The following is a 14341-nucleotide window of genomic DNA, read 5'->3' as shown; positions in this document are numbered from 1 at the left end:
ATATAATGAATATATATATATATATATATATATAAATATATATAAAATAAGCATTGAGAAATACAGTTAGAGATATCATATGTACTATTTAAAGTAACGAACAGTGAAAAATTTCAGTGTATTGCAGGGTCATCTTATACATGAAATACCGTGCGGAATTTACCTACATTTATGCATAGACCTTTGTTATATTCTCGAGAAAAAAAAGTAAAAGAGGTGAAGGCGATAATAAGTAAGCATAGATAAAAAGAAAAAGAGAACACGCGAATGATCGCGAACTTATCCACTTTGGGATGGACAAATATATATGTATAATATATATATTGCTTTCGTGCTTATATACATTATGTATATATACTCTGTAACATACACAAGTGACTCGCCGGGGAAAAACAATCAGATTCATTTTTTCCTCAAAGGCAGAAAACATACTTCCCGACGAAACACACACGTGTAAAGAGAAAAGAGAAGATAGAGAATGAAGAAGGAATTTCTTTGGTCTATACATCCCACAACATTACTAAGAAGAACATGTAACAAGGAATAAATAGAAATAATGTTTATATGAATTATTATGATTATTAATAATGATAACTATCATACGTTACAAGGATAAAAACTAAGAGTTGATTCATGCTTTTAAGAGGTTTAGTTTCGTGCTTGTTTAAAGATAAAAATAAAAGAAGATTAATGGCAAGCAGTCAAGATCTAAGCGTTCGACGTTTTGGATCGAAGCGAGTTCACGCGTACACGATGTCGGCGTTATTGGCGGTGTTTTGGGCATCATTATTCTCTGCCGTCTTTTCGCGACATCGCACCTAGAGTCGCAGTGCAACATATGCGTCTGCAATGCACGAACGTAGTAATAGCTCGCGCTTCGACTCAGAGCGAGAAAAACGTGGTGATGGAAAAAAAGATTAAAAAAAAATATTATTTACTTTAGATAGAACGAAAATATGTATAGAATTTTATTATGCACCATTGTAATATTATGTATCCCAGTTGTGACACAATATACACTGGTGTTATGTTAAATGTGGAAATTGCGCGTACCAATTTTCTTTTGTTTTTGTGTTCCCCAGTGCTGTCTTATCGTACTAACGACACTTGATATTTCGTTAAATTAATTAAATTTTATTTTCATCTAACACGTCCACGCAAGTAAAAAATCGTCGAGTCTATTTAATAAACAATAAATATATTAAAGGGCATGTAAGAGTCTAAATTTCAAATTTTGTGTTAAGAAAAATGAAGAATATATTACATAATGAATATTATATTTTATAATCAATTAAAAATATTACATATGTTTTGGCCTTTCGATTAGGCCTTCTTCAGTTATGCAATAATAAAAACGCAGTGATGTTACAAAGATATGATCGTATTGCTAAACTTGAAAATTGTGTACGTAGAAAGACCAGTTATAAATTCCACGGTGGAACGGAAATTGTTCGCCAAAAGGTTGGACGACCGGAAAAGAATTTCTTGGTGTTCTAGTAAAGTAGTCAATTTAATTAGTTGTGTGAAGTTAAAAAGCGAACAAAGTCTATTTAAAAAATATTGTGATAAAGAAAATAAGAAAAATGTTTGTGTACATGGAAAAGACGTACGACGTGTTTCCTATTTTAAGAATTAATGTTACATCTTACAAATTTCTGTAGAAGAAGTTATTGCGATCGCTTTTCTTAAACATGTAACACTGTTGGAAAGACGAACTCTGCAGCGCCGTGTAAGTAACAGGATAATTATAGATCAGACTCCGTTGCTCCTCTTGTTTTGGAAATTCGTTGAAATTTTTACGAGCTGTACAAAGAAAATCAATCTCATTCTTTGGTACGCGAAACGGAAATTGACAATGTTGATTGTTAATATTTTTACTTACCCTCATTAACGAAAAAGTTGGCGAAATATTGAGATGCTATAGTAGCATTGATTGAGTGAGGAATTCTCTTCCCGATTACCCATTCGTAAAGATTCTTTTCCGGATGGAATTGCAATCCATAGAACGGGAACTGCTTGTGTTCCAATATGGAAATGAATTCCAAGCCATTTTCATCATGATTTAGTGATAACACGTGAAATTTTTTGGTTAATTTGTCATGACGTAAAATCTAAAGAATAGAAAAACAATATTTATACTTAATATTAATCCTTTATATGAATCCTTTATATAATTTATAATTTGTCATATATAATTGTTTTTCTTAATTTGCACTCCCAAACTAATAATTTTTAAGGAGAACACCTCTTTTGTGATGCAAAAGTGATGATAATTCGCTGTGACGTTCTGCTCAGACAAAATCCTCAAAACATTCAGTGGCGCATTTTTAAACAACTTGCTTTCTGTATAATCTGAAAAAAGTTTATATTTCTTGAAGAAACAGGTTCGGATAAAGAAGCAATTTCCGTTAATCTAAAAATAATTATTTAGAATAATTGGACATAAATGGATATAAATAAACATATGGTTTTGGCGTATTGTCTTGGGTTCTGGTTTTCTTCTAGTTGTTTTTTTGTAAAAACAATAATCTGGAATGTTCTTTTACATCTCAAGTAAATTATTAACTATTATTAATTACATTTTGTATTATTATTAATTGTTTTATAATTTATTATCTTATATCATTACATGCACGCGTGTACACGAGATTTTTACTCAGTAGATTTTACTCAATATTTTAAAAACAAATGAAACAATATAGACAATGAGAGTACGGCGTGATACTTGAAGCGCAATTATCTTATATTAATTATTTTAATTTATTAAACATTACAGTTTTTTCGGAACAGACATTTTGGATCATCCTCAGCAATAATGTAGACTAGGCCTGTCCAATTTGAGTTCTGGAGCCAAAACGCAAAGCCATCGACGCAAAAAATTTAATGTAGGTAAGATTTTATTTATTCAGATTGCGTCTGACGTTTATAAATGTGGTATGTAACTCGATGAACGCTCTCGCGTTCTCGTATATTTTCAAGAAACTTGACTTGTCAACAAAAATAGAAAATCGTTGAAAAAAGTATTTACCACGTGTGAATTCTAGTGGAAGACGCTGATTGTTACTGGAACATCGTGTTCTGTGCTCAACGCGATTCGTGGCGACATATGTCAAGAGTTCAAAGCCAAGGCAGATACCGAATATTGGGAAGTATTTGCCTTCTTCGTTGATTCTCTTTACGATTCTATCGATAAATAAGCAAAAAAAAAAAATACATATATCCGAATGATTGAAATCACTTTCAAAACATTATCATTGCCCTTTTATTTTATAGTTACCTATAAATCTTGGCGCCTGCGTCAGCATATCCTTCCTTATTAAAGAAATACGTCGATCCTCCCGGCCAGAGAACCCTATATAGAAAAAAATATTGCGACAATTATACATATTTAATAGCGTTTTAAAAGTAGTAGAATATTATATACCCATTGACTTTGCTCAAGATGTCCTCATAGTACAACGTGTTTCCACCAATCCTATACAAAGTTACGAGTTATGATATTTTAATCTGTTATTATATAATTATTAAATCAAATAAAATACCAAGATATTTTCTCTAGCTACGAATAGGGTTGGGAAAAGTAATCAGCTCGTTATTTGTAATAAAGTTACTGTTACTTTTTTAATAACTTAACGTCGTTTCTTTTTATCGGGCTTAATCATACATATGCATAGCAACCATATATATGCATACATTTTCAAGTTGAACGAGTATAATGACAAGGGAAGAATATAATAACAAAAATTTGTGTAATTACCAAATCGGTACGGCTCGAGCGCCGGCACCTTCCACGAATTTCACGTACGATGCAGCGATGTAACTGTGATACTGATTAGGATATGTTTTATTTAAGTTATAACTTATTTCCTGCGTCAGAATACCTTAAAGAAACATACGCACAAATTATTACCATGACAATTACTTTGGAAAATACTATTTCAAGAAAAATCGATTATCTATAAGATGAGTAAGCAATTCGAGTTCTGAAAATATTTGAAAATATATTCTGGAAGGTTTAGAATTAAAAGTGAAACAAAATTTCAATTTTTTTGAAGCCAAAAGTGAATACATTCTTAAATCAATCGTTAATCAAATTATCTTTAATTGAATTTGCTCATATCAATTGTCAATTAAACGACTTTCAATTAAGTCTTCTCGAATCAATCGTCAATCGAGCGATCTTCAATTAATTTGACTTAAATCAATCATCAATCGAATTTCCTTTAATGTTATATGAAGTTTGTTGGATTGCTAAATTATAAACAAATATTGAAACAAACAATTTTAGTGAAACATTAGGCGAGTTCAAGTCGGCAAAGCGATTGTTGTATCCACAGGTAAGAATCAATTATGCTTATTATCGTTCTGCAAGCGAGGAGTGAGAAAAGGAGAGGGAAAGAAGGCGGAACTCTCTGCAATCGCTAAATACATATATATGTATATGTGCGTATAAATGTATATATATGTATATGTATATATATGTATATATATGTATATGTGCGAAAGATTTCCGCTGCTCCACCCCTTCTCGTAAAATCAAAATTAGTTTTTTTTAAATTAAATCTTGCTTTATTTGCAAACTTGGAAACCTATGTGAAACCGCCCTTGAAAAGTTGTAAATCCATGAACGATCCCACATAAATTTACAACTTTTTACACATAACAAAAGGAGAGCAGGGTCTTTTTAACACACGTTTTTTTTACTGTAGTGAGAAAGACCAAAAACGCATGCGGCCATAGAAAATGAAAATGTGATCGCAGTATGTCGATTTAGGTTGATTGGCAAATAAAATGACTATTTTCCATATTATAAAATGATGGTTTTCCTTTTCCAATATATTATACAATATTCTCAAAAAGTTAGCGACTGTTATACCCTTCGATGGAGCAAAGTTTCAACTTTAAGAATCTATATTTTTCTTATTCTGATATAATGATTTTTAATGGAGTTATGAACAATCATTTAGAACGCATCTTTTTGACTTAGTCCGTGAGTAACTCGGGAAGAAAAAATCGGTGGAACATTATTAAAAAATAATTTTGTAGAGCAAACTTATTCAAACCTTCAATCAATTGAAAGATATCAACATTTTTTTTTTCAATTTTTTTGGGGCACGTGACAGACCTACGAAGTGAGAAAAAAATTTTTCATTTTTTTCAGCTGTAAATTTTCTGTATGTAAAAATTATCAAATTCACATAAATTCAGAAAATATGGTCAGTTTTGGAAAGTAAAATTTTCAAGCTTTAAAATCCTTTTTTGAATTTAAATTTTATTTTTTAATTTTTTAATGAAGTTATGATGGCTCTTAAATATAACAATAGTAGAGAAAAACGTCATTTTGTTCGTTTTGTCCCTCGGGAGCAGCTCGGGATCGCTTCGAATGAACCCAGCGTACTTGAAATGTAGGTTTCACACTATGTACAATATCCGTCATACGACGTTCGACCTTCATCATAACAATGAATGTCAGATGTCGTACGCAGTGTGAATCCTATATTTCAAGTACGCTACTGGGTTCACTCGGACCAACCCTGAGAGACAAAACGAATACTTTTATTTGCATCGACCTAGGTTGGGTAGGGTAGGATAGGGTACCTAACCTTAGTAGGGCAAAGATACGTAATACGCAGCCGATTTACGTAGGTTCAAGATTTTTTCGAAGACTTACCGATAATCGGCCGATTGTTCAACTCTTTAGTTTTCACGACTGTAAAGACAAATATTGTAAATAGAAACACCCATAGAGAATTCATTATGAAGTATATATAATAAAATTGTAGAGTTTTCTTTCTAGAAACACACAGTGAGAAAAAACAACGTATACGCCCTCGCTGTTAATTAAAAAATATGTTGGATAACAGGCTACCAAGTCGACTTGACAATATCACAAATGCTTTGAAACACTTTTAATTAATTAATTAGTAAAACTCTTTCTTTCGGCTAATCAATTAAATACGTCGCAGTATTTGTAAAGTATCGTATTTTCCAAGGGTGTTCTCGGAAATGTTATCAGTGTAGCGTTATGTAATAACTTATCTAATATAATAACGTATATAATTGTTATGTAGCTTATGAACGCTAATGCTATCAACGCTGTTTGTACAGCCAATTAGAATTCTAGGTTTACAAGAACTGCGCGATATAACTCCAGTGTACATTTTTGCTATAATATACGTAACGTAACTTATAGCTTAGAGTTATCTGAATGTAATTTCTAAACACAGCCAATCCAGTAAACGAGAATGGATTAAAATGGATTGAAATTTTTTTCTATCCGAATGCGCGCGTATTTTAAATAGCAAATACTTTTTTTTTTGGGTTTAATTGGATTCAATAGGATTCAATTAGATTCAATTGGATTGAGAAACTGCATTTCCTATTCAAAATTTTGAATCGGACAGTATTCACAATGCACAGAAAAAGCTAATATTATTTTTAGATTGAAAGGCATAGAGATATGCTCCATGCAATTCCTATAAATGAATAAAAATGCATTCAGGATTGAAAAGCATTCATTTCAATCCATTCTCGTTTGCTGCAAAGCACATATAATCGGTTTTTTAGCGCTTTGCAAGCGCTGCTGTACTATTTGGGTCGTAATTAGTAATAGGTAAAAAAAAAATGGTAAATTGTTTTTAAAATCTGTTTTTTAGTTAAGAAATGAGTGAATTTTTTCCGATTAAATAGAAATAATTTTATTTTCCTGTGCTCTTATTTTTGAAAAGAAACATATATGATAAAAAACTTTAGTAAACGTATACTGTGTTCGTGCATGTGTGTGTAGTATTGTATATTTTTATGTTTACGTATGATATATGTATATATGTATATTAATGCAAAATTTTTGATCTTTACTTTTTATCGATGTCGGAAAATAGCTTTTCGGACCACATCCACTTTTGACGTTTTCTGTGCTATCGACAGGGTCAGAAAATGGATGTAGCCACGTAGTTCCTAAATCGAATATGAATGCACTGGCAATAGTATACGAGCGACTTTGATGGTAACAGTGAAAAAACTGGTACGAGCTCTCTCTTAGAATTCTCTCGGAAACTAATATGTGATTCATGTATTATTTCTGATATCAGAAAGTTATCAAAAAAGTTACTTGTAATAGAGAAAGAAAATAAGGACCTTTTTTTCTTATAACCGCAAAATGTCCTCTAAATGTACACTACTGCCCTCTAAAGAAATAGATGTAAATTACATAACAATATTTATTTTTTTTTTGCGGTGCTCGTGATGAAAATAAATCGTTGGAAAAAAAATGGATATTGTTGTGTAGTTGACATCCACTTCTTCAGAAAGCAATAGTGTGCAGAGTGTAATATGCTCCAATGTCTTATTTCAGGTTTCGTTACAAGTAATGAATTACTCACATTTCCATTCTTCACATGCAATATTGGGTCAATATTGATTTCCAATATTGATTACAGAAGCTACTTTACAAATGCGAGCTAATATTGATGATCAATTTTATGCCAATATTGTATCTATCTGATTTGTACTGGGTTATGTATTTTCTACGATGACTGACAAATTCCATTACTGCTTACGTCTTATTGGTTTGCATTTTTGTGTGCGGGAATAAGATTAGAGAGGCATATATAGTAACATTTCACGAAATATTTTGTTTATCGGCAACAAATGAAGTCCGGGATTTGTTCAACTTTAGAAATAAAATTAAGGATAGAGAAATTATTAATGTCCAATATTTCTTCACTTCCAGATAAGTTGCGGATAATCTTATCCAGGAAATATCTCCATTGTATCCTGGGAAATATTTCTAGGATAAAGTTATCTAGAGTTTAATAAATTGGACAGAAGAAAATTAATTTTCTTTAACAATTAGAGCAAGTAATTTTATAATCGGAAGAAATATCCTTTTCCTATACATGGAAGGACTATAATCGTGATGACATTGTACGATAATTCAAACGATGACGTAATCCCATTCCATCTTCCTCCCTCTCTGTCGCCTACATTCTCCAACCTCCTACTTCAAGCCTACAGCATTTTTCTTGCGAGTTGCGTGACGTCCGCTAATCGAACAAGAAATACAGAGGATGTGCGATCTTTTTTTTATCTTTTCTACACCCCACTCACTCACTTTCACTCTTTTTCCTTACACGTATGCTCACCTCCATTTTTTTTTCTTTCCTTCTCTTTCAACATTTATATATTTATATATTGCCCCATATCTGTTTTATCGGCAATCATCTATCTTGGTCATTTATTCGTACCGGTCACAGCTGTTTCTTAGGTCTATTCACGTCACGTGCGCCTACATGCTCCAATATGCTCCAATCATAGTTCCTATTCACTCGAACGCCCTCATTAGAGCATATATGGATACAAAAGCCTGTTCTTTTTAACTGAACTTCTTGCAGTTGATTTTTTTCTCCAACATGGAGAGAAAAGGAAAAAAGATGAATCCTGCAAGAACTTTACATAGCTAAAACGAACAGACCTGAAGCTATGGTAGGAGCATATTGGAGCATGTTGGAGCATGCTACGCGATCAAATCTTTGCCCGTATCATTTCTCTCACATCCATTTCGCTACCTTTTCTTATTCCACAAACATACTCCCAGTACGTTTCATTTGGCGCTTACACGCTCACGACCATTATTTGTCCTTATTTAATATATGACAAATAACCCTATTACATAACAAGGATGAAATGATTCCATGAGGGTTGCGAGCGTTAAGAACACACTCTCCGTAGAACATACAATTCTCTTTCTCCCTCTTTCTTTATCCATTTCCTTTCCTTTCCTTCAAAAGAGGCTCTCATGCAGAACTTCCTCCGCCTATCACTCCTACCAGTCTTCGATCGCCTCAACTCGCTATACCTTTCCTTGAGATTTAAAATTGCAGCATGTCATCTCTCTCTCTCTCTCTCTCTCTCTCTCTCTCTCTCGCAGAGAGATGCGCGCGCGCGCGATTGGTTATTCCATCTCCGTCCAATGCAATCGTTTCTCTCGTCCGCTTTCTCCCTCGCACGCAGGGAGATCATTTATTTCTTTCTATAACTCAGCCGTTCCTTTCTCCCCTCTCACTCTCTTCTGCGCGCGCATCTCACGAGGAAGCACGAAGTATCGCGCCGCGAGCCGAAGCCGAAGCGAGCTATTCGGGTTCAGTGAGTGCAGTCGAGTTTAGTCTCGAATCTCGCGTCGATTGTCACGGAATTGTTTCCGCGACGCGTCTTTTTGCCGTCCGTTCTCCGTTTGACCTATGGAGACTCGTGGAACTAACAGGTGCAGTGCAGTGTCATAAATAAGAGAACGGAGCGGAAAACGGGAAATGAACTTTGAGGAACGAGGGATGAAGGATGGATGAAAAATACGCGACGCGGATGACTCTTTATTAAAACAATAGGCTTCTCCAATATTTCATCAAATATTGCTGTATATCACACGATATACAGCAATACACCTGACACATTGATTTATTAAATGGCACTCTAATCCCTCGGATGAAACAAATTGAATAAAAAGTAAATGAAGATAAAAATGAGAAATTTGTACGTAATTTTTCCCGTACAATCGAGATTCCGACTGAGACGACTTTAAAATTCGAACGACTCGAAGGACATTCACTTCGTGCGCGCGGAGGATACACTCATTCGAAATCGTTGCGGCGTTCGAAGGGCGCCGCACGCGCGCCGTCTGTATAAAACGATTCAGCTGATCGAGAGGAGGCTAATAAATAATTGACTCGTCGCGTCAAAGTGTTACCGGAAGAACGGCTGGAGTCGTTCGATCGGGAAACTCGTCCGTGCTTACGAGAGAGATCGCAGGTAAATCGTGAAATTCTCAAGAAAGCGCGATACAGAAACGGAAGAAAGAGTAGCAATCCTTTTGGGATGTCGACGTACGGAAGGTGGACTCTGTGGCCGGCGAGGACGCGTTTTCGACACTTGACAAAATCAACGAAGATCCACCGCAGCTGAGATCACAGATGATCGATAGGACCGATTGATCGCGTTATCGCGCAGCTTCATTCGCTGATTCGATCACGTTCATTTCTAAAGTTGTCGCGAACGCGCGACAAAAAGAGAGGAATTTCGGTGTTAAGCTTCGCGACGCAGTGCGAGTAAGCCCAAATTATTTTCGGGAGATTTAGAAAAAATACAACAGCAGGTAAGAATCTTTATTGTAACTACTATCGTCTCTAGAAACTTAAAATTAAATTTTATCATTGAATTAGCATTTCAAAATGTGGGATATCTTTTTAATTGTGAAATTTCTTGGAAATCATAAAAATAATAATATGGAGGTAATTTCCCTCCGGTATCACATCAAAAAACTTCTTTATTTATCGAGTATTATTCACTATGTTTAGAGTAAATAAACAACACCAATAGAAACTTTGTGCTGCTCACTACTATGAAACAAATATTAGAAATCTGAAATACTTTTTTTTTTATTAAAAAATAATTTTTTGAAGCCTTTGCATTTTTACTGTATATCCTACAGAGAAGAAATGTATGGCTCATAAAAAGAATTATAAATAATTCTTAGAAATAAGTCGTAAAATCAACACAGTAACTTAACAAAATGTGTTTACAAAGTTTTATTACAGAATAAGAATGATAAATATGTACACATACAAAGTATAGATAATAATTCTAATCTTTTACACATATTACAAGTGTTGTAATATGAGGTACTTGTTTCATGTTATGCATTTAATGCGCTGAATTCAGTTTGCGTACACATTTTGTATGTTTTGGGTATAAATTCCACTCGCTAAAACTGCCGAATATCCCAACAGATGAGATATACAAAATATCAATCTGAACCAAAAATGCGAAAACTAATCACTTGTGTTTTACTATGTATCTTTTATTATCTTTTTATACTTACGTATCATCAAATAACCGTTAAGTTAATCTTTTGCTCTCTCTACAGTAATTATCTTACGTAAGTTATAATACATGGCTGTGCTACTTATGACATTGATAAATATTGATAAATCAATTCAATTAATAGTGGTTTTATTAATATTAACAGTAAAGATTGAAATTATAAGACATATAAAACACAGAGTGGTTGCATGTAATTACTTCCACTCCTTTTATTTTTTCTGATTTCTAAAGCGTAGGCGAGGCGTAAATTGGAGTTACCTTATATGAATTTAACAAATTATGATGCACTTTGTAATACAAATATTACTGCGATTAACATGTACGCTCGTTCGACGTCTATTGATGTGTTAGATACTTATATAATTATGAAAATATACATTAAAAAAATGAAAAAATTGATACGTTCAAATATTAAACTTTCGCAAAGTTTTAATTCGCTGATTTAGAAAATATTTTTAGACATCGTTTTCACTTTGTTATGTTGATCTTACAAGTAGATCTCTTAGGCGTTACTTTAGAAAGTATTTTCTAATTGCATAATTTTATTAGGTTTAAATAAATATTAGACCTTAGTTTTCTCAATTGCAAAAAAATGGCGTTATTTCTTCACGTAAACAATTTCTCGTGATGGTTACGTTGACGGATATTCAAGGCCGGCGCTTGCAATGTTGCAATGGTTTCTTCGCGATTCTCAATTATTATAGTACAATACAATTAAAATATTATACAAAATATAAAATAACATTCTCTATTCAATACAGTTAAGAAATAATTTAATTTCAAATCCGATGCACATTATAATGTGCATATTTTCTCAAAATTTTGATACTATACATAGCATTTTAAATCTTTATTTCTCTTCAAATTTTTGTTATAAATTGCCGTCTGATCTAAAATCTAAAACCTATTTCTTCGATTTTACATTAAATCATTTTTATAAAATCAAATCGAAATAGCCTAAAACAATTATTATTTGAATCGATCAATAATAATTTTAATAATATTTAGCATATTCTTCGACATAATAAAAGTAGTTTTGTGAAATTATTAATAGCGTTCTTGTGTAAATTAATATCTGAAAAATCTGTTATAATGAATTGATTACTAAATGAATAATGTTAATTTTATAACCATTTTAAATGAATATTATTCAATGAGAACGAGCTCAAGGTTTTGCTTAGCTGTTCATCGCGCTCATCGCATTGTGGGCGGATGTTAACTAAATATGTAGATATTAAGTCACCAATATCATGTCGGATGAATATTTCAAAGTTATTATTAATGGAGAGCAATCTTAGAATGAACTGTGGTATGCAATAAAATAATCGTAAATTTGATTTATTTTTTAAATATGCATGATTTCTAGCGTAAAATAGTTTTAAAATTTATAATCATTTTTCCGCAATTATTATACGTAGAAAAATTTAATTCGTACAAGAATAAAATATGCAGATTATCATCGTCATAGAGCCACAATATTGAACTCTCCTTTGTTTTACACGCTTTGGTATGCAGGCATCGAAGTCTCCGATGATTTTAACGCTTGGTATCATATTTCACACTATATATACCGATATTAAACTATCCATTAATTAATCATTTCATTTTTACTGATTTTTGATTGTATTATTATATAATTTATCAATATTGTTATTTGAATTGTAATTATTATAAAGTAATATTTATTTGATTCATTTCGAAATATAATGTTCGTAAACTATATAAGAATATTAGAATGTGAATGTAAAGGTGAGGAAATATACTAGATTTATTTTACACTTTTGTTAGAAACAAGTATGCATAATATCTTATACGTTGTTGCGAAATTATAATCTTTTTCTCTATAAGCTTTTCTTCTTTAGAAGACACTTTTTCGGAATCCGATTGGATATCCGGAAAACGTCGGATATTCGACTCGAAGAAGTGCCTTCTTGGATATCCGATCGGATACCGGATGTCCGATGTTACATTCTGTCCGGATATCCGATATCCGGTATCCGGTAATTTTACGATCCGGTGCATCCCTGTAAATTATCATTATTTTCTTCGTAATTTTTTAATGGAGAAAAGAAAATTTGTAAGTGTGAAATTGTTCCCACGTAAATTATTCGGTAGATTATTCTTGAACTTTTCGATTAGTATTCTCTTCCGTGTACGAATCGGCACTTTAAATCACCTGCGCGACAACTGTTTCCGCTGCCAGAACACCTGTTCGTATTCGTTACTCAAATCATTCAATCTGTTGATATGCAATTACTATTAATATGTAAGGTGTATATCCATATTTTTTGACTTTTTAATTTTTCCGCGGTAAACCCCTCAGAATGATTCCAATTTACAAAAAAAAAAAATAAAAAAAACCAAATTTCAACTCGATCGGACAGCGGGAATCCATACCGATGGCTTGTTAAGGTGGTCCCTTAGTAAATTGAGTTACCACATAGAAATGTCTAATTTTTTTATATAATGAAGTTAAAGTACCGAATTTAACGTATAAAATTCTAGAGTAGATTAACGATGAAATAAGAGAAGAAAAGAATATTGAAAATGTAACTTTTATCGCATATTAGTGGCAGATGAGGATCGGTAACGCTTCTTTGGGTAACTGCACACAAATATTGTCATAGACTTCTCTCAAATTAATTAGAGGCACGTCCCTGGTGCGCAATTGACACGCCCCTGGTTACGATCACAAATCTGACCGCTGTAAGTACCCGCCCCTTCCTCCATGCTGTAAGAAAGGTGGAAACTGCGGGACCATGGCATATCTACACGACATGTCGATCTCGGTAATAATCTCGGCGCGGTCTCGTAAATCACGGAGCTTGCCGCAATACACAGTTTTGATGGCGTTAACCATCAAAATGGACTTGGCGCGCGCGTGCGAAAATGGTGGCCACACCGGTCATAGCCAACCATGGTGGTCCGGTGGTGGTCGAGGTTGGTCGAGGTCGACTATGCTCCATCGCCGCGCGCCGCCGCCGCTGCTGCCGCTGTCTATCGTGCCGTATTAAAAAGTGAATGTTGCATCGTGCATTGCCGCCGACACCGACACCGCCTCCACCATCACCATCACCACCGCCTTCGCGAACAAGCATGTCGCTTTCTCGACGGGCTCTACGAGGTCTGCGAGTGTCTGCATCCAAACGGAGCTCTATTATACTAACTCGCCTAAAAACATTCACTGGTTATCTCAACGCCGAGGTTGTCCTTAACCCTCACTCGTGGAGACGGTGCGGAGAAATGTCGCGATTATTTTTCTTTTTCTTTTTTTTTTTTACAACCGCAAATAGTTAAATTGTTGTTCATAAAATGGGGTGAAGGAAGAACGCAAGGCTACCTCGATGTTTCAAATTGAATTATAGAATAGAATGGAGGAATGATAGGTATTCTGCATAGGTCTTCTGTAGATTAAGTAGAATTAATATAAAGCTAAAAGATGTGTACGGGTATAATTGGAGCTCAA

General features: G+C 33.6%; 2 protein-coding genes across 2 annotated transcripts in view; one reads left to right on the top strand and one right to left on the bottom strand.

Moving 5' to 3' along the window:
• Positions 1 to 1333: 1333 nt before the first annotated feature.
• Positions 1334 to 6032, bottom strand: LOC108753520 (gamma-glutamyl hydrolase A-like). Its single transcript, XM_018495154.1, has 9 exons — positions 5672 to 6032; positions 3758 to 3881; positions 3425 to 3475; positions 3278 to 3352; positions 3029 to 3183; positions 2246 to 2352; positions 1883 to 2111; positions 1650 to 1803; positions 1334 to 1493 (listed from the first exon to the last, which is right to left on the bottom strand). Exons 1-9 carry the CDS (start codon positions 5754 to 5756, stop codon positions 1388 to 1390), a joined length of 1086 nt encoding a protein of 361 aa, XP_018350656.1. The 5' UTR covers positions 5757 to 6032; the 3' UTR covers positions 1334 to 1387.
• A 3116-nt stretch (positions 6033 to 9148) lies between these two features.
• The window catches only part of LOC108753521, a 37662-nt gene continuing 32469 nt past the window's right edge, over positions 9149 to 14341 (top strand). Inside the window, exon 1 of the mRNA XM_018495155.1 lies at positions 9149 to 10147. The gene's annotated coding sequence lies outside the window, so the exon portion shown is untranslated. The remainder of the gene's footprint in view (positions 10148 to 14341) is intronic.

The sequence above is a fragment of the Trachymyrmex septentrionalis genome, unplaced genomic scaffold, assembly GCF_001594115.1.
Source record: "Trachymyrmex septentrionalis isolate Tsep2-gDNA-1 unplaced genomic scaffold, Tsep1.0 scaffold7, whole genome shotgun sequence".
Lineage (NCBI taxonomy): Eukaryota > Metazoa > Arthropoda > Insecta > Hymenoptera > Formicidae > Trachymyrmex > Trachymyrmex septentrionalis.
This window is presented reverse-complemented; position numbering and strand designations above follow the sequence as displayed.

Excerpts from the sequence above, each read along its gene's own strand:
- LOC108753520 (XM_018495154.1), bottom strand. The coding sequence starts at position 5,756 with ATGAATTCTCTATGGGTGTTTCTATTTACAATATTTGTCTTTACAGTC. Across the intron at positions 3,353-3,424 it reads ATCTTGAGCAAAGTCAATGG|GGTTCTCTGGCCGGGAGGAT; the intron begins GTATATAATATT and ends TTTTCTATATAG. Across the intron at positions 1,494-1,649 it reads AACTTCTTCTACAGAAATTT|AACACCAAGAAATTCTTTTC; the intron begins GTAAGATGTAAC and ends CTACTTTACTAG.